At 55.2% G+C, this 25,425-nt stretch overlaps 4 protein-coding genes across 4 annotated transcripts; 3 read left to right on the top strand and 1 right to left on the bottom strand.

Annotated features, from left to right (window-relative positions):
* Nucleotides 1-205: 205 nt before the first annotated feature.
* CONPUDRAFT_85828 (RNI-like protein) lies at nt 206-3,690 on the top strand. Its single transcript, XM_007777122.1, has 5 exons — nt 206-468; nt 525-2,879; nt 2,940-2,996; nt 3,053-3,158; nt 3,227-3,690. The coding sequence occupies exons 1-2, from the start codon at nt 259-261 to the stop codon at nt 1,755-1,757; spliced, it is 1,443 nt and encodes a 480-aa protein (XP_007775312.1). The 5' UTR covers nt 206-258; the 3' UTR covers nt 1,758-2,879; nt 2,940-2,996; nt 3,053-3,158; nt 3,227-3,690.
* Nucleotides 3,691-3,906: 216 nt separating this feature from the next.
* On the top strand, nt 3,907-5,194 carry CONPUDRAFT_113308 (uncharacterized protein). The gene is made up of 4 exons (XM_007777121.1): nt 3,907-4,099; nt 4,179-4,270; nt 4,350-4,888; nt 4,943-5,194. Exons 1-4 carry the CDS (start codon nt 3,933-3,935, stop codon nt 4,997-4,999), a joined length of 855 nt encoding a protein of 284 aa, XP_007775311.1. The 5' UTR covers nt 3,907-3,932; the 3' UTR covers nt 5,000-5,194.
* A 719-nt stretch (nt 5,195-5,913) lies between these two features.
* On the top strand, nt 5,914-23,965 carry CONPUDRAFT_77984 (P-loop containing nucleoside triphosphate hydrolase protein; the record flags this gene model as incomplete). Its single annotated transcript, XM_007777120.1, has 20 exons — nt 5,914-6,000; nt 6,066-6,252; nt 6,925-7,196; nt 7,692-8,017; nt 8,073-8,588; nt 8,646-10,244; nt 10,321-10,539; nt 10,602-13,065; nt 13,120-13,185; nt 13,242-15,986; nt 16,038-16,353; nt 16,421-16,527; nt 16,578-16,682; nt 16,735-16,849; nt 16,902-16,975; nt 17,031-17,095; nt 17,156-17,300; nt 17,351-20,256; nt 20,309-20,634; nt 20,691-23,965. 20 exons carry the CDS (start codon nt 5,914-5,916, stop codon nt 23,963-23,965), a joined length of 15,915 nt encoding a protein of 5,304 aa, XP_007775310.1.
* Nucleotides 23,966-23,995: 30 nt separating this feature from the next.
* CONPUDRAFT_132962 (dehydrodolichyl diphosphate synthetase) lies at nt 23,996-25,248 on the bottom strand (the record flags this gene model as incomplete). Its single annotated transcript, XM_007777119.1, has 6 exons — nt 23,996-24,285; nt 24,349-24,469; nt 24,519-24,617; nt 24,682-24,798; nt 24,855-24,997; nt 25,049-25,248. Coding segments are annotated over 6 exons (815 nt in total), but the record flags the coding sequence as incomplete, so codon positions are not given.
* Nucleotides 25,249-25,425: the final 177 nt, after the last annotated feature.

The following is a 25,425-nucleotide window of genomic DNA, read 5'->3' as shown; positions in this document are numbered from 1 at the left end:
GATTCGCTTCTGCATCGTCGTTAATCAGGCGATGCTGAGCTAGGGAGACGTAGGTGGATGTTATCGGCGGAGGGGCTGGTGTCGGATGTCGGCCAGTGTTACCGGGCCGGTGCGGCGACATCCCATCGGCCTCCAAATTGGGTTGTCCCTCGATCAAGAGACGCGATTTAGTTTATCTCCTTCTCTTCGTTTCCCGGTCTTGTGCGCCGCCTTCTTCATCGCGTCCCCCGACAAGCACCCTACATTTTAGACGCCACGATGAACCCAAAAGTCTTTGACATCCGCCTCCAAGACGGCGTCAAAGGCCGCGAGATCAGGACCCAAAGCGCTGTCGAGACCATCCTCGAACCGCTCCTCGCGCCATACGACCCTGCCCTCCTCGAGGAAGTCTACTTCAGCGGCAACGTCATTGGGAAGGCCTCTGCCACCCGCATCGCCAAATTTCTAGAACCAGCCAAGAACCTAAAGGTGCGCGATAGACCACACAGATCTTGACAAAGTTCAACCAATTCATGCTTGCACAGCTTGCCCACTTTGCGAGCGTCTTCTCGGGCCATGGTCAATCGAGCACGGGAGAGACCACCGAGGCGCTCGAGATCCTCTTTGACGTCCTCAAGGAAAAGAAGGAGCTCGCCAACATCAACTTCTCCCAGAACGCCATCGGCCCCAACGTGATCGACCCCGTCGCGAGGTACCTTGAGGGTGCGCTCTCGCTCGAAGTCCTTACCCTCACCGACAACGGCCTCGGCTCGGAGGGCAGCCGACGCGTCGTCAACGCGCTCAGCCGATGCGCAGGGAAGGCCCGGAGCGCAGGACAGACGCCCAAGCTCCGTGTACTCAACTGTCGGCACAACAACATATATCTACTCGACACGCCGTTCAAGCTCGTCGAGGTCAACGGCACCCCTAACTCAAAAACTCCATCTGCACCCACCAGCAATAAAAAGTCCGAAGACGCCTCGATCTATAACCCCGCCATCTGGTACACCGACGCCAAGAAGCGCGACTACGGCCCTTCCAACAACCCCGCGGACGCGTGGAAGGCCGCGCTGCTCGCGCTCGACGGCCTGCAGGAGCTCTCCATCGGCGATCACAACGAGCTCAAGCCCCCGCAGATGCACATGCTCGCCAACGTCCTCTCTACGCGCCCGAACATCACCAAGATCAACGTCGAGGAAGGCACGATCCCGCACGGCCCCGTCTCCGACGCGTGGGTGAAGGCGGTCAGAGGGTGGAAGAACCTGCGCAGCCTCAATATCGCTGCAACGACGAGCGTGGACGACGACGGCGAGGAGGACTCGGGGCCGCGGGAAATCGTTCGGGTGCTCATGGAGCGCGAGAACCCGAAGCTCGCGTATCTGAAGCTCGAGGGGCTCGAGCTCGGCGCGGACTTTGTCAAGGAGCTCGCGGACGCGATCACGAAGGAGAACCGGTTCCCGAAGTTGCGGACGCTTATATTGGAGGACAACGATATCGAGCTGGACGACGACGGGGTGCCGGAGGAGAAGGAGGAGTTCGAGGAGCTGATGAGCTGGTTCGAGGAACGCGGGGGATACTTGGTGTTCGAGGGCTCGCAGAATATCAAGGATGAGGATCAGCTGACGGCGGCGGTAGCAGTGGAGGAGGAGGAGGAAGAGGAGGAAGAAAAAGGAGCAAAACCGCCCACTGCTGCCCCCGAAAAGCCAGCACCCAAATCAGCCGTGGACAAAGCTACGGACGCACTCGCGGACCTCCTCAACAAGGTCCATATCGACTGATCAATCTAATAGATGTTCGTGGCCCATCATCTTGTTCCTTGCTGCCCCGCTTCTTTCTTCACGTCTTGCATCGCTCGGGCACCATCTACATACTTACTCACTCTAGATCATTAATTGGGAATCTTGCGCGCATGTATACCTGTATCGTCGACGTCACGCTTTATACAATGTAGGCTTTTTTATGTATAAATATCCGAGATGGCGTTGCCTTTCCTTTGTAGCTCAATTGGTGATGACTACTGCATCGTACCCTTGGTCACAAAAAAGTACTGTACCGTACGTTCACCCAAGGGAGATTGATGCCACGCACAAATGTTTGGCCAAGATGGTGGCATACGTTTTACCGACATCATCACACATCCTCTCTCCGCGCTATTAAGTTTCCATCCATTCTCGCTCACCTCGCCTTAACCACGACCCACCGCCCATCCATCCCATCCCCCTCCTTCCTCTTCACACTGCCCCTCCCGCTCTCCCGCTCCACCCACGCCTCGGGCGTCACGTCCTCCGCGGCCTCTGACACCGCACTGAGCACGAGCGCCCGCGCGAGCCACGCGTGCGTCTGCGGCGCGGAGAGGGAGAGCTCGCGGTACGCGCCGCGCACGACGAGCCACGCCGTGTCGCGTGCGCGCAGGCGCAGACGGTGGACGAGCAGGAGGAGGGATTCGCGCGGAAGGTCAAGATTGGGGCCGGGGCTCGCTTTCGCTTTCGTTTCGGGGGCGCCATTCCTCTGCGCTTCCGATGGCAAGGATGCGGCAAAGTGAGCGAACTGTGAAGGCTCCGAGAGCCCGTGCGTCTGCACGAAGTTGAAAGTGCGGAGGCTGCGCGCGAGTGCGGTGATCCAGCGGTACGCGTCCGAGCTTCGGTCGAGGACGTTGGGCGAGATCGCGGTGAGCTGGGCGAGGTACTCTCGCTGCGACGGGTACGCGGTGACGAGGCGGTGGAGGAGGGAGATCAGGGCGACTACGAGTCTGGTGTTGGGGTTCGGGCTGGAGGTTGAGGTTGGTCTTGGATTGGGAAAAGTTGGTATTGAGCAGAGGTCCGAGCCGAAATGCGAGAGGATGGACGTCGTCTGGACGGGCGAGTCGAATATGGCGGCGAGGAGAAGCGAGGTTTCGTAGACTTGGTGTAATATCGTGTGAGGCTGTAGGAACAGGAAAGGTCGAAGTTGGGGAGACGCACCTTCAGTGGCGAATGCATCTGATCTCCCGGAAGAAGAGATGCCCTCTCTGAGTTTCCCTGCTCAGCAAAGATGTTAGTTTCTACGAGAGATGTCGCTGGTTTGAAAGGCTCACGAAACAAGATCAGAATGTTCTCCTGCCTCTCCTTTCGCTGGTTGACCTGCACCTCCGTTTCAGATGGTCTTCCGCCAGGTCTGTGGTCCGCGAAGAAGGCATCGATCTGCAATAATCTTAGCCGTCGATTCCCATGCAATGACGAAGGCGACGCTGATGACCAGCGGAACCCACCTTCCCGCGTATAAACACCCTATACTCCTCCTGCGTCTTGAACTCCTTCAACCTGAATCGCTATGCCCGATCAGCTGTGTCCTCACACCACTCTCTACTGCCCATCAGAGCACGCGGAATGAGTGGTAGATGAGAATAAACGCAGCCTTACGCATTCCCGTCGCGCTCGAGCCCGCCGCTCCGGCTGACGGAGGGCATCAGCTCCATGTCACGCGTCGTGCGCGATCCTGAGCCACCCCTTCCGGCCCCCCAAGCACGGCCGCGGGTGCTGCTGCGCTGGCCTGGCGGGCCAAGGCCACTTCCGCGGGGACGGGTGCCGGTACTTGTCTGTGGCTGAGGTTGTGCAGTCCGATTCGGAGGCTGGCTTGGTGAGCTTGAGTTTAGGTTGGGCACGCCGCCGCCACCGCCGCCACGACCACGACCGCGTCCTCTGGTCCAGACGCCTCGTTGTGGCTGCATAGAATGTTCTGAGTGGAGTATGGGATGTGGATGAGGGATGTGGTTGTGCAAGGGCAAGACAGGAGCCAGTCAATTATGGTCGCCACGTGGCTGGGTGCGATCTTGGCTTGATCTCTCGAGGGCAGTTCCGTTTTACCCTGAACGGCTTTACGACGAATTTCCTGTGCGGTGATCAAGTCATGGCCGCTGCCAGAAATATATCTCTTTGCTTGACCACTTCTCTCTTTTTTGCTGCGCGGTCTTTGTCATGACACAGACTCTCCCCCTCACTCAGCCTGCGAATGCTCCATCGAAACAACGCTCAGCCGCTCTTGATGAGCCAGAGGTCCCCGGCCCACCGACGCTGGAAGAGTTGATGGCCGATTACCAGGCCAAGTTCACCTGGGAGCAGCTCAAGAGGATTATCAGCTACGGGTAAGTCGCATACGCCGCATACACCCATCCCGCGGCTCACAAAGCACCGCGTCGCATGACGACTCTACGCGTGTCATAGGGACCTCGGGCTACTCAAGCGCGACAACAAGCTGCAGGAGCGGTACATGATCTGGTCCGATGTCGTGCGCAGGCAACACGACGGCGACATGAGTCTGTCATCTCGTCTTGTATCCACCTTGCACGAATAACTTACTGTATCATAACTCTACTCCGATTCTCAATCACACAGAGAAATACCTCACCGATGTCCGCCTCAATTGGGGCCACCCCGACACGATCTGCAAGCTCCCTTCGTCACTCCCGCGAGAATGGCCCGCAAGCCACCCCAACGGCTCCGTCAACGGCACAACCTCCTCGCCGAACGCGTTCACCCGCGACCTCCCATTCGACTCTCCCTATCTCAGCATTATCATCAACGACTGGCCGTACTCTGTCCCTCCGGAGGTCGAACACGCCCTCATCTGGACACGCCTCCCTTTTCTCGAGCAGCGCATTGAAGACGACGACGGTCTATGGGGCCTCACCGGCACTGACGCGCCGCGGGCGGCAGACGGCGGGCGACTGCAGCTCTCGGACCTGGACGACTGTTTGGAGATTCTCAAGGAGTGGGGGGTGAAGAGGGAGGCGGTGAAGGACTGGTCGCGGCCGAGCAGCAGGACGCCGGAGGAGCAGGAGATGCTGGATCAGGCTGCGGAGGAGGTGGGCGGGTTCGTGAAGCGGCTGTGGCCGGCGGATGGGTGGGAGACGGCGTGGTTTGTCAATCCCCCGGTGAGCAGTTTGGTCCCTTCGTGTTTCCTTGTTTAGCTAAATCATCATATACAGAGGCTGCAGAGTGTTCCGGGGTTGGCGCACGCCCATGTGTTCGCTCGGAGGAAGTGAATCAATGATATAGGTCGTAAAGCGCGTCATTCGGGGCAGATTTCGACAATACCTCATAGAATATAGAAGATTTGAACGGATGATATAGTTCTAGACGTCCTGATATAAATATTTGAACCTACTGATACATATTCTAAGCTAACACTGTGCACATTTTCACGTAGCCTCTGGATCAACTCATCCTAACCGATATCCCCGCACGCGAGCATCTTACCAAATTTTAGCCCCGCAAACCTTGATCTGCAGGAGCCTGTAGGTAGCGCTAAGCGCCAGATACAATAGCGCCAAACTTCGATAACGAGTTGTCTGGGTAGACATGTGGGCTCGGGGCCAGTGCCTTAGTGCTCTCACCGGCGGTGAGCATACTGTACCGAGCCTGCACGCGCCACTGTTACCGAGATTAAGTGACAACTTTGAGCTCGAGTCCCGGCTCGGACACACCTCGGTGTTCAGGGGTTCTCAACCTACTTCGACTCAATCCAAAGGGGCGTTCTTCCCGAAGCCAACTCAACTCGCGACAGCACTCTGCGTGGTTACAGTCACCTAGCGTAGAGCCAAGACACGAATAACCTGGAAGGCTGCAGCCTGCATTCGCTGTTCAAAGTCTTGGCTTCCGACGGTCAGTCTCGGTCAGCCTCGGTCAGACAACTCTGAGCGGTTTGTCTCGGTCGAGCCCGGTTGACAAAGGAAAATCTGACATTTTGATCGAGGTCGATGATTTGTGCGTGTGTGTTGCCAGACGTTTCCGCACCGCCCAGCACACGGGGCCAATCCGGGGCAACCTGCATGCACAAAACGACTTTTCTTGATGCTTCCTCAAGTAACTTTCAGTGGCAGAAACCACATAAATACAGGTTGATCTTACATCGAGGTTTACCCACAGATTCTAGTTTCAATCGCGCTTTTAGTGTACCATGCTCTCTTTCGCTGCCGTTGCTCTCGCTCTCGCAAGCAGTGTCATCGCTGCCCCCGCCGACACGCGCGACGTGCACACAATCACGGTGGGCTTTTTTCTTGTGATCGACCCATGAAAGGAACACTGACCGTTCGTCTTTTTTGGTGCCAGTTCAACAACAATTGCGGCTACGGCAACCCCGTCTGGAACACACCCAGCAACGCCACCAAAAACGGCGCCGGCAACGGGTGGGCCGCTGTCGTGAGCGGCGTCGCGAGGCTCGACGTCGATGGCTGTGGCTCGCACGGCGAGAACTGCACCGTCGTCGAGTTCACGCTCGACAACCCGAGCCTCGTTGGTACTCACGCCAACTAGTCGGTAGCGCCGTTTTTTTGTTGTGCTTGGCGGACGTTCGGCGGCTGACGCGGTGACACATGATAGCTCGGAGGAGATCAGCATCCAGATATACGGGGATCAGTGCTACGATATTCTGACCTGCGACTCCGCTGACTGCAAGGACGCTATTCACGACTCGAGTGCCTCCAGCCCTCTTATTCACTGCACGGATCATTTCAACGCTGGTGTAAGTGATCCTGCATTATTTTTTCGAGTGGGTTGTGCTGACACCATAGGTAGCTCACTGTTGATTTCTGCTCGGCCATCTTGTATTAGGCTTGCGGGGTGTTGTTTTTTCGAAGTTCATGGGTTTTATAGGGAGTACATATGTTTTGATACTTACCTGGTATTGATGGTGTCACCAACATCGGCTGATTGTAGGGAAAGGTCACAAAAACACCGGAGCTATGTCTGAGAAAGGATCAAGGGTCGTTTCGAGAGACCAGCCGTCCATAAAATCTGGGTTAATCGTCTTGATGCTCCCCATAAGCAAACGGATTGAACATCCAGCTAATATATTGACAACTACGATTCTGATCGACCTGAGACCCATTATGAGACGATATCGATGATAAGCGGAGCAAAAGCTTATAAGTCTGGACATTAATATGACTTCCACTCCATTCCATTGAAGTCTGGACGTTGACTGTGGCAAAGCTGGGCTATGCTGGTACTGAGCGACTTATTCGGTGTATAGCACCATCGTGTTGCGCAAAAAACCACATCAAGCCTGAGGTTGCTGGAAACATGATAAGGTTGTTTGATGGCGCGCCACGATGCGACAGAAATCAAACAAGCCGGGCGAAGGACAAACTCCAAGGGATTCAGCATGAGAGAGAGAAAACGCAGTATGTATGCATGAAAGGAGACGACCTCAAGCTGACAAATGGCATTTTTGGCAGCCGAGTCAGTAGAGTATTGAAACACGGTCGCTTCGCCAGGAGTTCCGTTTCAATCCTCGACCATTGCTATACTATCTAGTATCGAATTCAAATGTTCTAAAAAGGTTTCCTTGCAAACTGCGAGAACTGATTCCTCAGCAGCCCGACATATCGTCATAGTAGCTAGAGAAGCCAAGATTTTAATTTTTGTGCCAAGTTGAATGTCACCCTTGAAGGTTTCGAGCAAACCTCGGTCATTCTTCGTCGCATCTGAATCAAGTTCGTTCAGGGCGGAGACCGACTCTCCGGGAATATGCGACAGGAGGTAATAACCCAATTGGGAAGGAGTGCGCTATCTGCAAATTTTGTCTGCGCGACTTTTCTTTCGCTCATCGTCCTCGTCGCAGAGGACACTCCTCGACATCGGCTCAAGTCTGTTTCGCCTTTGATTGACCATAAGGTGTACTTGGAGACCAAGAATTTTATCGGAAATTACCACCTGCTTCAAGTTCATGATTAGACTTTGGCCATGTCCCAGACCGTTAATCTAACCGCTGCCGACCCTCTCCAAATCAACCTCGCTAGGCAGACCCGTACACTCCTCTCTCACATCCTCCAAAACTCGCATTATGCCTCTTCGATCGAGCAAGGTGCATCATCGACCACTCAACTTCTTGTTACATTGTCACGGCTGCTCGCCAACCCATCCTTGACAACCCACATTACACAATGTTTCCGCCCACTGCTCCTTGACTTATCCGCACGGTGGTTAGAGGACGATGAAGACCTTGAAGATCGCTTCCGTGCGCTCGCTTTTTTGATACAGCCCCACGAGGAGCTTTATCCGTACGTCCTCGAATGGTTTTGTCATGTTTCTAACTAATCGCATTCATATTCACAGCGTCTTATTCGCATTCCTCCAAAAGCCACAACTAGCAGACGGACCTCTTCCTCTGCTCGCTGACGCACCCTCGATTCCACAAATCAAAGCTGCACGTCTTCACGCCCTCCTCATTGCGTACTACCGCGTCCTGCAAGCCAACCGCCTCCTCCCAAAACACCTATTTTGGTCGATTGACCATCTTTCCGCACTTTTCACGACACCACATCCGGATAGAGGCGTTCAACTTCTGGCTATACGATGCTATGCGCTCCAAGCCGGGATGGTTGAACGGGAACGGCAGGCGCTGGAGACTCGAGTGCTTGGCGCGCCATTCGAGTCGGACTGTCCGATTGTATGCGGGCAGGATGCTGAGGGAGCACCGGTCGTCATGGATGGGTGGCTGTTCCCTGCGCTGGAAGCGAAGCGAGTTGTGGACGCGAGGAATGCGAGCGTGGAGAACTCGAATGAGTTTTATATTGTCGATGAAGTGCATACGACGAGTGCACTTGGACCTCTTCGCAATGACGACCTGAGGTGAGTTTGATTCTGGCATGAGGGAAAGCAAAGGTTTTGCTCATAATTGATTTGAAGTTCATATACCGCGAACATACACGGTGTCCTTCTCCTAAAATCCAACCCATTGCCCATCCAGCATGCGGACATTGTCATGACGCCCACCGCCCAAAACGCTCTCCGCTCGCTAGCAATCCACCGTTCCCTCCGCCTGCCTGTCCTCATCTCCTCCCCACCTTCCTCCGGCAAATCCCTCCTCCTCACCTACCTCAGCGCCGCGCTGCACCCAACCCAAAAAGACAACATCGTTACCATCTACCTGGCCGACACGTCCCTCGACGCACGCTCCCTCCTCGGCTCATATGTCTCCTCGGTCACGCAACCGGGCACTTTCGAGTGGAAAGATGGCGTGCTCGTGCGCGCGATGAAGGAGGGCAAGTGGCTTTTGCTGAAGGACATCGATAGGACGAGTAGCGACGTCCTTGGTCTCGTCCGGCCGCTCGCGGAGTCGATGGGCCCTGGCAATTGGATCGGCGCGCGCGCGACGCTGGATGTGCCTGGACGAGGCGAGGTAGTGGCGGCCGAGGGCTTCGCACTATTTGCGAGTCGGTCGACGATACCGCTCAGGAACGGGGCGATGCCTGCGCCAGGCTTTCATGGCGCGCACAAGTTTGCTGAGATTGTAGTGGATGTGCCGACGCCGGAGGAAGTCAGGATGATTGTGGATGAGAAATATCCGAGGCTGGCTGGGGTCCTTGCGCAGGCGCTCATCAGGATGTGGGCAGATGTGCAACGGCTGGGGTATACGGCGTCGTCCAGGCCCGTAGGGCTCAGGGATCTGGAGCAACTTTGTCGAAGGATCAATCACATTCTCCCGTCTAACCATTCGTCGTCGTCTATGGACGTGGATATGGACGCCGGGGGAGAAGTTGCTCCATTGCAGGATATCTTCCCCAACCCCACCTTCCGCGAAGACATGTTCGCCGAGGCGCGCGACGTGCTCTTCGGCGCGGGAGCGTCGACGTCGGCAGCCCGCGCGCATAGGGATCAGGTCGCCGCTGTGGTCGCTTTGCATCTCGGCCTGGACGACGAGCGGCGGGACTGGATTCTCACCGGGCGCACGCCCGAGTTCGACGTCGAAAAGGACGTCAACGGCGAGACGGTCGCCGTGCGCGCGGGGTATACGCGGTTGCGCGCGCGCCCCGCCAAACCAGGCTCCGCCTCTGCCTCGCTTGCGGCGGCGGCGGCCAAGCGGCCGTTTGCGATGCACAAGCCCGCGATCGGGCTCATGGCGCGCATCGCGACGGCCGTGTCGCTCGCCGAGCCGGTGCTGCTCACGGGCGAGACGGGCACGGGCAAGACGACAGTGGTGACGCATCTTGCGGGGACGCTCCGGCGGCCGCTCGTCGCGCTCAACTTATCACACCAGACCGAGTCTGCGGACCTGCTTGGCGGGTTCAAGCCCGTGGACGCACGAGTGCCAGGTGCGGTGCTGTGCGAGCGGTTTGGGGAGCTTTTTGGGGTGACGTTTAGTCGACGGAAGAACGAGAAGTTTGAGGAGGGGGTGAGGAGGGCTGTGAGGGAGGGGAAGTGGAAGAGGGCGGTTGTGTTATGGAGGGAGAGTGTGAGGCTTGCAAGGGAGAGGATTAGGGCGAAGAGGGTGGAGGGGAATGTTGGGTGAGTTCTGTGATCCTTTATTCACTTTATTCGAGGTCGTTCGTTTGCTAATACCCTATTTAATTTATATTAACAGAGGCGAGGAGCGTGAAGCTGTGCCGAATGGTCTGAACGACGGTGCGCCTCGCAAGCGGCGGAAGGTAGAACAGGCGTCGCTGGAGGCGTCCGAAGCTGCTTGGGCAGACTTTGAGAAGGACGTGGACGATTTCGATATTCAGCATGTGCAGGGCAAGGGCAAGTTGGCTTTCAATTTTGTCGAGGGGCCACTGGTCAAGGCGCTTCGGAATGGTGACTGGTGAGTTATAGGTATTTAATTGTTCTCTATTGTACATGTTCTGACAACTACATGTTTTCCAGGGTACTTTTGGACGAGATTAACCTTGCCAGTCCGGAAACGCTTGAGTGCATATATGCGCTTCTCAAAGGCCCAACAGCATCCATCACCTTGACTGAGCAAGGTTCTCTCGATCCTGTCATCCGCCATCCCGATTTCCGGCTGTTCGCTTGCATGAACCCGGCCACCGACGTTGGGAAGAAAGACCTCCCACCCAACATCCGAGCTCGGTTCACCGAGATCGACGTCCCCCCGCCCGACGCCGACCGCGAGACCCTCCTCGGGATCGTGGCCCAATACATTGGAGCGAGCGCCGTGGGCGACAAAGCCGCGATCCTGAACATCGCCGAGTTCTACACTGGCGTAAAGGCGCTCTCTGAGGCGCGCGAGCTCGCGGATACGGCAAACCACCGGCCGCACTATAGCATGCGCACGCTCGCGCGTGCTCTGACGTTCGCGGCGGACATCGCGCCCACGTATTCGCTCCGGCGTGCGCTGTGGGAGGCGTGTCTGATGGCATTCACGATGGTGCTCGATGTGCGCAGCGCCGCAGTCGTCACGGAGCTCGCGCAGAGGCATATTTTGGCGGGTGTCAGGAATCCGAGGTCGTTGCTGGCGCGGGAGCCCGCGCCGCCCCAAACTCGGCAAGGGGAGGCGTACATCAAGTTCGGGCCGTTCTACCTGCAGAAGGGGCCATTGCCGGAAGACCTAGTGGAGGAATACATTATGACGCCGTCGGTGGAGAAGAAGCTCATCGACCTCGCGAGAATCATCTTGACACGAAGGTTCCCCGTGCTCATCGAGGGCCCGACATCGGCCGGGAAGACGAGCGCAATTGAGTATCTCGCGCGGCGAACAGGGCACCAGTTTATCCGAATCAACAACCACGAGCACACGGACATTCAGGAGTACATCGGGTCATACGTCTCGGACCCCGCCACAGGCAAGCTAGTGTTCAAGGACGGGCTGCTGGTGCATGCACTGCGCCATGGTCACTGGATCGTGCTCGACGAACTGAATCTGGCGCCGACGGACGTGCTCGAGGCACTGAACAGGCTGCTGGACGATAATCGCGAGCTGCTTGTGCCCGAGACGCAGGAGGTGATCAGGCCGCATCCGCATTTTATGCTGTTTGCGACTCAGAATCCCCCTGGACTCTATGCCGGGCGCAAGGTGCTCTCTCGTGCATTCCGCAATCGGTTCCTTGAGGTGCACTTTGAGGATGTACCCCAGGCGGAGCTGGAGACGATCCTGTGCGAACGGTGTCGGATTGCACCTTCGTATGGTCAGAAGATTGTTGCTGTTTTTAGGGAACTGCAGCAACGGAGGCAGGGGAGTAGGGTTTTCGAGAGCAAGCAGGGGTTTGCGACGCTCCGGGACCTTTTCCGGTGGGCGGGGAGAGATGCCGTTGGGTATCAGGAGCTTGCGGAGAACGGGTATATGCTGCTTGCGGAACGGACGAGGCGCTTGGAGGACAAGACGGTGGTGAAGGAGGTGATTGAGTCGATCATGAAGGTTCGCATCGACGAGAATGTGCTGTACGACCTGGGCGGCAGGACGTTCGAGTTCCTGGGATGCCCGGTGCCCTCAGGCGGCGAGCACAAGGTCGTGTGGACGGGCGCGATGCAGCGACTGTACACGCTCGTCGCGCGGGCGATGCGGTTCAACGAGCCGGTGCTGCTTGTCGGCGAGACGGGCTCAGGCAAGACGTCAGTGTGCCAGCTGTATGCGGAGGCGCTCGGAAAGCGACTGTACACGGTCAGCTGTCATCAGAATACGGAGACGGCGGACCTTATTGGTGGGCTGAGGCCAGTTCGTGGGCGGAGGGAGGCTGAGTTCAATGCGGTCGGCGATGCAACTGCTGTGCTCGGGCGTGCTGGGCTTGCTTTGCAGGGAGCAGAGCTGGGGCCGGGAGACGTTGAGGAGGTACAGGTAGCTATTGGCAAGGCACTGAAGAGCCTCACCGGCGCGGGCAAGGGCGCGGACCCCGACTTAATACAGGAGCTCCGGGCGATTCAGGGTGACCTGCGGCGCCTGGCTTCGCTCTTCGAGTGGAACGACGGGCCGCTGGTGAGCGCGATGCAGCAGGGCGACGTGTTCCTTCTCGACGAAATCTCACTCGCAGACGACTCTGTGCTCGAGCGCCTGAACAGCGTGCTCGAGCCGAGTCGGAGCATCGTGCTCGCCGAGCGGGGCGGAGCGGACTCACTCGAGCATCCAACGATCAAGGCCGCGGGGGATTTCAAGCTGCTTGCGACGATGAATCCGGGTGGAGATTATGGCAAGAAGGAGCTGTCGCCTGCCCTCAGGAATCGCTTCACGGAGATCTGGGTGCCGTCTGTCGACCAGGGGAAGGATTTGGAGGTGATCGTTGCGAGCTCGTGGAAGGGCGATGAGTTTAAAACGATCACGGGACCGTTGTTGGCTTTTACGAGTTGGTTCAGGGAGAAGGTGGATGTGTCTGCATGTACGCTGCGGGATATTTTGGTGGGTTGATATGTTCCCATGCACATCGGGCGATGGCTGACACAGACATTGCAGGCATGGGTCAATTTCTCGAATGTGATGCACGAGCGCGATTCTAAGATGCCTCTGGAAGCAATTTTCGTAAGTGTCTATGTAATCATCAGCTTCAGCTATTGTTGATTATATTTTTATGTTAGCATCACGCAGCCCGGATGACTCTGATTGACGGGATGAACTCGTTGCCTCAGCTTGCGCATTGTCATCGCGACACGCTACTTCAGTTGAACACCGAAGCGGACAAGAAGCTACACGAGCTTGCCCCCTTCTCTGACACTCAAGCACACGGAACCTACCCTCCTGATCGATATGTTCAGTTTGGGCCCTTTGCTATACCGAGAGGGAAGGAGGTACCGACAGTCAGTCGCTTCAGCCTTGAGGCGCCGACGTCTCAAGAAAATGCGTCCCGCGTTGTCAGGGCTTGCCAAGTGCCCAAGCCAGTTCTTCTCGAAGGCAGTCCCGGAGTGGGTAAAACCAGCTTGATCACTGCGCTCGCCAATATCGCTGGCTATCGGCTCTGTCGTATCAACTTATCGGACCAGACCGATCTCACTGATCTCTTTGGGTCTGATTTGCCGGTAGAAAACGGGAAGCCTGGGGAGTTTGCATGGAAGGACGCGGAGTTTTTGAACGCACTGCAGGAAGGTCATTGGGTGCTGTTGGACGAGATGAACCTCGCACCGCAAGCTATTCTCGAAGGTCTCAATGCCGTGCTGGACCACCGCGGCACCGTTTACATTCCCGAGCTGGGGCGTTCGTTCGTTCGGCATCCTGAGTTCCGCGTATTCGCTGCTCAGAACCCCCTGAACCAGGGCGGTGGCCGGAAGGGACTACCGCGGTCTTTTGTGGATCGGTTTACCAAGGTGTATCTCAACGACCTCACCCCGGATGACCTTCTCTTGATATCCCGTGGCATTTTCCAAGACCAGGGACACGACGAAGATGTCCTTCGGGCCATGATCCAGTACAATTCCACCATCAACGACGAGGTCGTCCTCCGACGGTCATTTGCGCGCGAAGGCAGCCCTTGGGAGTTCAACCTTCGTGACGTCATACGCTGGGGCGAACTCCTCCGTGCATCAGGAGGCCTCGCCGGGGACGCGGAGTCGCATATACGGACGCTGTACCTCAGCCGGTTCCGGACCTCGGTGGATCGTGAAGCTGCTGCCGCTCTGGCTCGCGTCGTTTTTCCCGTGATGGGTGATCACCAAATTCGGCCTCATCTACTTGTCTCGCCCACTCATCTCGCTGTCGGAGAATGGAACCTTGCTCGCGGCAACATGTCGTCCTCCGTCAAACCCAGCAATGTGTATCAAGCCCGTCTTCCCAGCCTCGAGACTATGGCCGCCTGCGTCTCGCAGTCATGGCTCGTTATACTGACCGGAAAGCATGGCAGTGGTAAGACCGGGATGGTTCGGGCGTTGGCTAACTCTACAGGGAACCTACTATGGGAGCTCACCATCAATAGCGCGACTGACACGATGGATCTCTTGGGCAGCTTCGAGCAGGTTGACGGTCGAGCACACATTACTGCGTTGGCTCAGGAGGTGCTAACCTTTACTGAGCGTCTCATGTGTCAGTCCCATGGGGCTGCTGGTCGGTATAGCCGGTATTATATACTTCTGCGGCATCTGCAGTCCATCACCTCTTTGGCTCCGGTAATCATGGAGCAGGCGTCTGAGCTACTCCAGGACCTGGCACCGATGGCGGAAGGATCTCCAGCGCTTACCTTGGAATACGAGCAGCTTTTCAACAAGGTCAAACGGCACCTCGTGTCCAACGCCTCGACTGGTCGGTTTGAATGGGTCGACGGCCCTTTGGTACGCGCGATCAAGGAAGGTCACTGGATAGTCCTGGAAGGCGCCAACTTGTGCAACCCCTCGGTTTTGGATCGCCTCAACTCTCTTTGCGAGCCGAACGGGGTACTCATGCTCAGCGAAAGGGGTTTTGTCGACGGCACAGTTCAGGTCTTGAAGCCTCATCCGAATTTCCGACTATTCATGACCGTGGATCCTCAATACGGCGAGCTTTCTCGGGCTATGAGAAACCGTGGTGTCGAGGTCGCTTTGCTGGACAGGTTTACCCCTGAGGACGAGCAGCGCTACCTCGACGACATGCGGTGGCCCCGTTCTCTGGAACTCGACTCTCGCGCGTCACCCACCAATTGCGAAGTTCTTCGACGTGGACTACACATTGTGGCGACAACGGAAAGTCACTCGTATTCTCAAACGTGGCCATCTGGGATGCCAGTCGAGCAAGATATGGCCTCATCCTCGTTGTTGACTATTGCTCCTTTCTTCGATCGGCTGTCTACGTCTGATGTACGAGCAACATTGCGTTTCTTCACTCGGACTTTACCTCCCGCGTATCGCCTTGTCTGGTTGCGTTATCTTGCTGGTTTCGACTTCGGACCTGCTGGTCAGATTATCTCCAATGCACTTCGTCAGCTGGATGTCTCGGTATTCTCGGCGGCACGTTCGAACCTCCGGGAGTCGACCGGCCCAAATGGGAAACATGAATCAAGTGTGGTCGGAATCATGGTTCGTGATTATTGTTGCTACACTATAGGCAGCGCGTTAGATATCGGGGGCATGTACTCAAGCTACTATGGATTACAGCCTTTGGACAATTTCATGGTTCTTCCTTCTAATACGCCCGACCTCCGCGAACGAGATATTCACCTGATGATACTGCAAGCCCTAAACCTTTATTGCGCGATTATTAGTTACGAAATGAACACTTCGAGACGTACCTCGTCAAAACCTCCACAGCAAAGGTCCGCGCTCGAGCGTATAGTCAACGCATCATCGTCAGTTCTGAATGAGATTCGAGACGCATCCATCGTCGTCCTAAGAAATTTCTCTGAACGTATATATTCCCAACCAGTGCGTGTTGACAGTCCCTCGTAAAAACATCTTATTCTGACCATTAGCCAGGACTTGGACCTCGCGGTCTCCCTGTTGAGCTATGCTGAACATCTCAAAAAGGCCGCAGATGGGGCTCAGATAAATTATTCCTACGTATTGACGTTGGCCAAGTGGATCCATCAGGCGCTTCAAACCTCATCGATCACCTTCTCTCGTGTTCTTCAAGAGTCAGATGCGCTTCAGAGTGCCATGATCCTAAGTACGGGTCAAGGTCTAGCAGAGATATGGACAAACCTCCTGCTCCCTCGGCGCGGCCTTTCTCGCGAGACACTGGAACGCCTGGAGGCTGCCGCGCGCACGTTCAAGACGCCTTCCGCAAGCATTGGTAAGTGTATTTCCTGTATTCTCGAAGGTGAACAGAATATTGACGAGCGACATGACTTCTACTTTAGATGCCCGGAAAAAAGTATTTGACGTTATGTGTCTTGGAACTCTTCCTCAAGCGCCTTCCACCGAAGAAGAGGAGAACATGCTCGTTCTTGCTTCGAAGCTATTGCAGGTATGATGTATCCTTTCCATGTTTGTCGAATATTCACTCAATCTACTCAGGCATCGGAAGATTCAGGATTAAGCGGCGATGTTCTACCGAGTGAGGGCACCACCCTATCTCTAGAGTTGGCGACTTTGGCGACCACATACAACGGCCTGACTACCGTAATAATTTCGTATCTTCCACCATCGATGACATCTCATAAGCCCTTCACAGGCGTCGAGACAATTATTGAGAGACATTTTAAGAGCCGCCTATCGAGATCAATCCGGTGGCCTCGTTCGCTTCGTTTCGTACCAACATGCTATTTGGGCTTCCGAAGTTGGCCTAGGTAAGTGATTTCTTTTTCTTTTGTGATACTGCATACCTGATTTCCGCCCTAGTGTCGCACGCCGTGTTATCAAGGGCACATTGCTATTGGCTACAGGCGCTCTTGGATTACACTTTTGAATACGACGTAAGAAAATCTCCTACAATGAACATTATTGAAATCATGCTGACGCCAAAAATAGTCTGCCTTGAATGGGCCCAGCGTGCTCCTTCATCCTGTGAACTTGAAGGTGACGCAGAAGATGAGGTTAGCCTGAAATCCTTCGAAATGAGTTGTTGTCGCTGTTGCTCACCGGCTTTATGATAGCCAATGGACAAGAATCACAATCGGATCTCTACCGAGTTACGAGGTCTCTTTAGGACGCTTCGCCGACATTATTTTATGTCACTGTGAAATTGACACGACACGCGTTCAGCAACTGGTCGGGTTCCTCCGCCAAAGCATCTTGATGGTGAGCGCTGTTGAGCTCGGTAGCGTGTTATACTGATGGGCTACATATAGGCGTCCTCGTCGTTTGCGGCCTCATATGACGAGGGATACTTGGAAAATTTAAGCTCCTGTCGGTCGCAGGGAAACCCGATTGAGCTGGCCTCGCTGGTGACTGCTCTGCAGAAAACGTCGCACGAAGCATTCTCGCAAAATTTACGTGCAATTATGGAACCTGCAGTGAACCGACTCGTGATTGACTCAGCCTCGTCAAAAGCTATTAAAGAGCTCGGTCGCTGTTTCGTAGCTTTGAACAAGCTGCTCATCGAGACATACGTGCCAAATATTCCCCTTGACCCTGCTGCGGTATTGGAGTGTTCAGTGGAATTTTGGGGAGACGAAGAAGTACTGTTGGCGGAACAGCTGGACTTGCACACCCTTCACGAGAAGAGAGTCACTGGAAACGACCAGAACCCTGTCACACGATATATGGAAGCTGCTCTCGAAAACGTTCGCCAGAGACTATCTAGCTTCTCTGTTCCGGTTACTCGGCGCTCTGAACGTCAACGAGTGGCCACGTTTTGGGCGGAGTACCAGCAGTTCCATTCACAAGTCGTATCGGGAGCAGGGGTTACGGCAATAGTGTCCTCTGATGGCCCTTGGGACTCGTCGCTCAACATGCGTGAAGAGGTCATTCAAGAGTCTATCGCCACTTTCTTGCAACGGATGGAGGAGTCGTATCCCGAGTTCGAAGACATTTTCTACCCTATGAAGCTGGCGTTGCAATACCTACGGCTTGGTTTGCGGCTTATCCGCTCCTCATCGAGCGACGACTCCAACTTTTCTCATTCCAGACTTGTGGAAAATTTGCTCCAGTTCCCGTCTATGCTCAGCTCCCAGCTGCTGGCTTCCCAAAGGGAGGTGGTCGCTGGCCCGAAGTCGTCGGTCTCGCTGTCCGATCAGGTTATCTTGCAGCTCTCTTCCGTTTCTTTACTTTCGGCTGTCCAACGCGTAGGAGGGCACGTGAAAGACGTCGAGGTTCTGTACGAGCGCATTTCTGCACTATGGAAGCTCGACTGTGCACGTAGAGAGAAGGCAGAAGCTCAGTCGCTCTATCGAGTTGCTGAGCATGCGATGGTCAACGACGAAGATGAAGAAGCTAACGAAGTCCTTGCTCTGTTCCCGACGTATGAAGCGGATAACGAAGACGCAATGTCACCCGAACAGCAAGAAACATCCAAAGTCTCCCAGCTTCTCAGCCCCTCCCACATCCATACGCTCTGTCGCCTTCACATTAGTCTCTTCGGTGATAGGAATTTGTCGCAATCCGAAGCACTCAAAGATTTCCTGGGCTTTGCGCAAGGCGTCGTTGACTCGGAGTTGAATTCTAATCTCCCGGCTTTTTCTGAGGCGTTGGATCATCAGAGTCTTCCCTTCCAAATCCTTCGGCTGCAGCACTTGCTTGATGGCTTACATATGAACTCGTCGCAAGCACCTAATTTCTACCGCGATTCCAATGTTTACGAGGCTCGCAAGGCGCTCAAAGCCGTTGAAACGCTCGACTCACGACTCGTCGAACTAATAGCCGAATGGCCCGATCAGATGGTTCTTCAGCATCTCCGGGAGCGATGCCAAGCAGTCCTACAGCTACATCTGGATAGTCCTGTCGCCAAGATTCTCTCCGTTGTTGAGGCGCTGCTGATTCAAACTGACGATTGGGAGATGTACGCGCATCGGAACAACTCCCTTAAAGAGTACCAGCACACGTTTATGAATCTCATCGTCGACTGGAGGCGACTGGAGCTCTCGAACTGGAGGGCGCTTTTGCAGTCGCAGTACGAGTCTTTCTGCGACGGTGTGTCAACGTTCTGGTTCAACCTCTATGATGTGGCGATCCGCAGCCCTTTGGCGTCCACGGAAGAGGACTTCCCGACCTTCATCGCTCAATTGCCGTCTCTCCTCGATCAGTTTATTGCTTCCAGCCCTATCGGACAATTTGAGGCACGCATGGAGCTTCTGCGATCCTTCATCTCTTTCGTTCACTGTCTAGCTGGAACGAAACAAGCACCAGAGAGGACGTACCTTCACCGTGTTGGCTGCGTCCTGCACTCCACTTGGACGTACTACGATCTGTTCTCGTCTGCTCTGTCTCAGTCGTTTAGCAAGAAAAAAGCGGCTTTGGAGAAGGAGGTACAGGACTTGATCAAGCTAGCGAGTTGGAAGGACGTCAATGTACACGCTCTCAAGCAAAGTGCTCAGCGAACGCACCATAACCTGTACAAAATTATACGCAAGTTCCGGGAGCTGATGAGGCAGCCTACCTCCGACCAAATGTCGCTCGTTCTGGCAGGAGATTCTGAGGGTAGCTTGCTGCGATCAGATGTTGGGGTGCGCGACGAAGGGATCATCACGTATCCTATTCCGAAGTCGCCCACGTTCCCACCTGTCACTCATGGCGTGCTATCCCAGCTCAAAGATATCTCTCATACCTTCTCCAGGTTCTCAAACTTCATCGAAACGAGTATTCGCCCGGCTTTCAACCAAACAACAGCAGACGTCGCGGACGAGTTGGCTGTCAACATCATCGTAATCAGCAAGGAGCTGGCAGCGACACCCATACCCGGCGATCTATCCAAGGAGAAGAAAGAAAAATTCTCCAAGGCGCTTCTCGTCCGGAAGCGCAAGGCTTGGAGTGATCTGCTCAAGGAGCTCAGGCGCGGAGGTTTCGCTACTGGCATCAAACCACAGGTGGCTGAGCAGCTTCGCAACGAGGGCTGGGTTCGGGAACAGCCCATTTTAGACTCGAAATGGTCTTTCTCAGTCGACAAGTCGGAGTACTACTTTACCAGACTTCGCGGCGTCCTTCCCAGCTTCAGGAATCTGCTTTCAGACCATCACACCGATATTAACACTCGAGAGCTGCAGCGAGCTTTAGCCCTTCTGGAGTCCGGGTATTCCTTCGCTCTGGACAGCCGGAGATGGTTCGTTCCTTTTCCCTTTGAGAACCTCACGTTTCCTGATGAAAATTTCCAGTCTGGCTGGATCAATCCACGACTTTTGCCAGGTTTCTGATATCACCCGCCGGCTGTATGCGTTGTCGACAGAGGGGTCTGTGATCATTGATGGACCTGCTTTGCAAGCACTGTCCACCTCCCTTCGGAGCGCAGTTGTTTCACTAGAAGAGGTGGTAGAGGGATCAAGAGCCTACTTTGCGCTTCAGCAAGATAGGATAAGTTTATCCGAAGCTGCGGAACAGTCACTACAAGAGTTACGCTCTCAGGGAACTCGTTGTATCGAAGAAATTGATCCTGTCGTGCGAATCCAGGGTTCGCTGCCCTTCGTGGATCGCATCCTCCCGAGTACGTTATTTTTATGTGATCGAAATATCCATGCTTAACGACAACTTTTCGTCAAGGTGAACGTGAAATTGCGGACAAGGCACTCGACTATTTGCGTTCGCTGCCGTCAGCTTTGGTCAAGGTTTCCGTGGAAGAGCCAAGGTTAAAGTACCTCCTAGACCCTGTCGTCTGCTGGCTCCAAACGTTGGAGATGCCATCCACGCTTTATCCTATCAATAACCATGTGCTAGATAAGGAGCAAACAGGCGAAGAGGTCATCAATATCATGCTAGTCAATGTGCAGATCCTTCTAGCGCAGCGTCCACCGCCTACCAAGGAGAGCGACGACGGACAGCCGGAGGACAACTACATCCGGGATGGGCTACGGGTTGCGACAGACTCTGTCCGATGCCTGTCGCTCGACAAAATCCAGTCGGCCCTTAGTGCACTTTTCGTCGCGCACGCTGGCCAGCCCTTCGAAATTATGCGACCCGTACTGAATCGCATCCTCCCTTTCCTTCATATCTACCTCACGTTCGCCCAAGAACGCATAATCGCACAGATCCGATGGGTGACGGTGCTCTTCAAGCTCCTCTTCGTGCTGTGCTCTATCATGCACACCGTAGCCAAGCAAGGTTTCTGCAGGCCTCCCGATTTGGAAGAAGGAGGTGAAGGCGAAGATGCCGGGGAGGTCACAGGTGGCGTAGGCCTGGGCGAGGGCGCCGGGTCGAAGAACGTGAGCAAGGAGATTGAAGACGAGAGTCAGGTGGAAGGGCTTCAAGGAGAGGACGAGGCAGAGCAGCCGGAGGACAAGGATAAAGAGGCGGGTGGGAAGGACGATACAATTGAGATGAGTGAGGATTTCGGCGGGGAGCTCGAGGACGTGCCGGACGAAGAAGACGAGGAGGGAGAGGCAGACGAGAAGGAGGATGAGGACGAGGGACCGGAGGAGAAGGCCGAGGACTTGGATCCAACCGACCCTTCAGCTGTCGATGAAAAACTGTGGAACGGCGAGTCAGGGCCTGAGGATAAGGAACAAGATCAGCTGGGGGAGGACAATAATCAGCAAGAAGGGAAAGATTCGGACGTTGTTGCAAAAGAGGACGAGAAGTCGAAGAAGTCTAAGGATAAAGAGCAGAAGGAAGGCCAGGCGAATGAGGAGGAGAAGGACGCTCCGGAGGCTCCGGAGGAGGAACAAAGTGCAGGTGAACAGGAAGAGGATCTACCAGATGGTGAAGCGCCTAACGAGAGTGGTGCACCCATGGACGAGCACGTCCCCGATGCTAATGCCCTCGACCTTCCTGACGACATGAACCTTGACCAGCAAGAACAAGAGGATCACGGCGACATGGATATGGAGGACGACTTACAGGACGACGAGGACGCAATGTCGGACCAAGCCCCTGAGGACGCGGACACTCAGGGTATGGACGCTGACTCTCCCGCTCCCGACGAGCCAGTGCCTGAGGACGCTCCGGCTGATGGCGCTCCTCAGGCGACGGCTGACGATGCGGAGGAGCCTCCAGAAGACGACGCCCCAGAAGATGCAGTAGCTCAGCCTGATCTTACTGCTGGAGGAGGTGATCCAAGTCAAGCGGATAATCGTCAACAACTAGAGGCTGCTCAGCAGGGCGAGTCTACGGGCGCCAACAGGGGCAGCGACGCAAAGGACGAAGCTGAGGAGCGGCCAGAGGCAGGGTGCGTTCGTTTCTTCAGAATATATGATCCACCATTGTTGACGCCAGATATTAGCGAGCAAGAAAGTGGGCCACAAGAGCATCAGCCAGAACCAACTGGTGGTGATACGTCTGGAAGCAATGCAGATGGCGTTGAAAGAGGACACGAGTACCGCCAACAGAATAGGGAACTCGCCAACAACCCACTCCGCAACCTCGGCGATGCCTTGAAAGAGGTCCAACAACGCTTCCAGGACATTCTTGAGAGCGAAGAGGGCGCGCCCAAGCCTAGCGTGGAGGAGAAGCCTGATGGAACAATCGAACAGGTTGAGTACGCGGACGAGGCCGACGAGGACATGCAAGCCCTTGGGCCTTCCGAGGATGCGCAGGTCACGAAGCTGAGCGAGCTGAAGCTGGTGGAGGAGGATTCTGCGCAGCAGCCTCCCATGGCACCGATGGATGTTGACCCTGCGCTCCCCGAGCCTGAAAAGCAGCCGCCAGTGAACCAGATGCACAGCGAGCCAACTGCGGAGCGCTTGCAACCCGACATCGAAGGCGCCATCTCGCAGATGAACCCTCGCGAGATGGACGGCACGAGACATGTTCCAACGCTTCCTGACTCTACCTCCATCAAGGCTGATCAGGACCTCGAAGACGACCCAACGACCCAAGCCCAACAAGAAACCGTCGAGCTCGCGCTGCGCGAATGGCAGTCCTCCGGCCAACCCTCTCAAGGCGCCGAGCAAATCTGGCGCCTGTACGAATCCCTCACGCACGATCTTTCCTATGCGCTCTGTGAGCAGCTGCGCCTCATCCTCGAGCCGACGCTCGCCACACGCCTCAAGGGCGATTACCGCACTGGAAAGCGTCTTAACATGAAGAAGATCATCCCTTACATTGCGTCCGACTACACCAAGGACAAGATCTGGCTCCGGCGCACGCGCCCTTCGCAACGCGAGTATCAGGTTCTCATCGCACTCGACGACTCGCGCTCGATGGCTGAGTCGCACTCGGTGCATCTCGCATACCAGACGCTCGCGCTCGTCTCCAAGGCGCTCAGCCGGCTCGAAGTCGGTGACATCGCGATCGCCAAGTTCGGCGAGAGCGTCGACGTACTGCACGCGTTCGACCCCGCTGCCGCATCCGGCGGCGGGCCGTTCACGGACCAGGCGGGTGTGAAGCTCGTGAGTGCGTTCAAGTTCGACCAGAAGGCGACGGACGTGCTCGCGATGCTCGAGACGAGCCTGCGGGTGCTCGAGGAGGCGCGCGAGCGGCGGGCGATGAGCTCGCAGTCGGCGGCGGACCTGTGGCAGCTGGAGATCATCATCTCGGACGGGATATGCCAGGACCATGAGAAGGTCCGGACGACGCTTCGCAAGGCGGCGGGGCAACGGGTGATGGTGGTGTTTGTGATCATTGACTCGTTGCATTCGCACGTTGATAAGTCGTCTGCGGCTGGAGCGGCGGCCGCGGCGGCCTCGCAAGCGCAGAACTCGATCTTGTCGATGTCGCAGGTGGGGTATAAAATGGTGGACGGGCGGATGGAGCTGCAGATGGAGCGGTATTTGGATTCGTTCCCGTTCGAGTACTATGTGGTGCTCAGGGGCGTTGAGGCGCTGCCGGAGGTGCTATCGAGCACTCTGAGACAGTTCTTTGAGCGAATTTCAGAGGAGTAGGACACGGTTGATACGAATGAAGTTGTGTTTTGTATTTTGATTTTGGGCATGCAAATTAATATACTTTACATGTACATGACTGGTGGAATTAATCGTCCGAATGGATTAAGGTTCTAGAGCTGGAATGTGTGGATGTATCAGTCCGTCTGGATGTTAATTTACAAGCGAATGTCTAGCAATGAGGTCTACAATGTCGGTGGGCGAGATTTTTGCCTTGACCAAACTTTCCGCTGGTAGTCGAGGACGACGGGGACGAGGTCTCGGAGGCCAAAGTCTGGCCAGTAGGTATCTGTGAATTGTATCTGTGTATCGTCACTGCACTGAGAAAGTAACGCAAATTCATGAGGTCATTGGTCTGGGCGTGCGAGGGAATATGCAGTTACCTGCCAAAGCATGAAGCCGCTTAACCGTTTGACTCCGCTGGTGCGTATGAGAATGTCGAGTGGTGGGCTACCGGCGATGGTGGTCAGCATCCGGTCGTCGATGTCCTTTTCTGTAAGATGTCTGCGGGCCTTGAGCTCTCCTATAAAAGTCAGAAGTAAGTAGCGCGTACCTTGGTTTCCCCTCCTTCACAACGTCAATTACAGCCGTGCGTACAGCGTTGTCGATTTCGTAGTGAGAGTCGTAAGGCATGAGCATGTTAAAGATCGCTCTGTAAATGCAAACGATGTTATGACATTTTTATTATTAAGCCAAATAATGTTTTAAGAACGCACTTATCATTATGTCGAGTGAGCTCCTCAGCTTTCTGGACAGCCTCTTGCACGTTCTTGGGAAACAGCTTCTTGTCCCCTATGACGTTTAGTCGTACGCCGTGTTTAGTGAGTAACCCTCTTCAATACGCGTCCGATTGAGCCAGAGGTGTTCAGTGAATAAGCTTGGCACGTACTCGTGTTGACATATCTCTAACAGCTTGCTCTCTGCAAGACCCATGAGCGTGTCCACCTCCTCTTGCGGACGATTGAAATTGGAGATGGCGAACGAGTACACGCTGACACAGCGTATGTTCATTTTGAAGCATATATCTAATGCCTTCACATTTTATGTTAAGCAGTTAGTCAGAATTCCAAGGCTATAACATACCCGTCTAAGAGCATCGAACCCAGCATAATGCCCCTCCTGCGCCTTTTTCCCTCTCTTGCGTGCGTACCGCCTGTTCCCATCCATCTCGAACGCGACATGTTGTGGTATGGGACCGCAAGAGAGAATTGCAAGTATCCAAGCCGTGAAGCGCGCCTGAAGCCACGCCCAGAATCGCAGAATAAGCTCATGGAGGAACATGCTGATGTGGCCTAAATCCATATATTGACGCGACTCGCCTATTCGGTGTCACCCCCTCTCACCCCCTTAACCCCTCTCATCGACATCCCTATATCTGCGAGTTTTTCTGCACCCTACCTATGTCAACACATCGAACATGGATGCTCCGAAAGCTTTTCCATTCACCAATGAGGAATTAG

The sequence above is a fragment of the Coniophora puteana genome (assembly GCF_000271625.1).
Source record: "Coniophora puteana RWD-64-598 SS2 unplaced genomic scaffold CONPUscaffold_19, whole genome shotgun sequence".
NCBI lineage: Eukaryota > Fungi > Basidiomycota > Agaricomycetes > Boletales > Coniophoraceae > Coniophora > Coniophora puteana.
This window is presented reverse-complemented; position numbering and strand designations above follow the sequence as displayed.

Bases quoted from the DNA above. Each gene is read 5' to 3' on its own strand.
- CONPUDRAFT_113308 (XM_007777121.1), top strand. From the start codon at position 3,933: ATGACACAGACTCTCCCCCTCACTCAGCCTGCGAATGCTCCATCGAAA. The intron at 4,100-4,178 runs GTAAGTCGCATA...CGCGTGTCATAG, and splicing joins AAGAGGATTATCAGCTACGG to GGACCTCGGGCTACTCAAGC. The intron at 4,271-4,349 runs GTCTGTCATCTC...TCAATCACACAG, and splicing joins GCAACACGACGGCGACATGA to AGAAATACCTCACCGATGTC.
- CONPUDRAFT_85828 (XM_007777122.1), top strand. From the start codon at position 259: ATGAACCCAAAAGTCTTTGACATCCGCCTCCAAGACGGCGTCAAAGGC. The intron at 469-524 runs GTGCGCGATAGA...ATGCTTGCACAG, and splicing joins AACCAGCCAAGAACCTAAAG to CTTGCCCACTTTGCGAGCGT.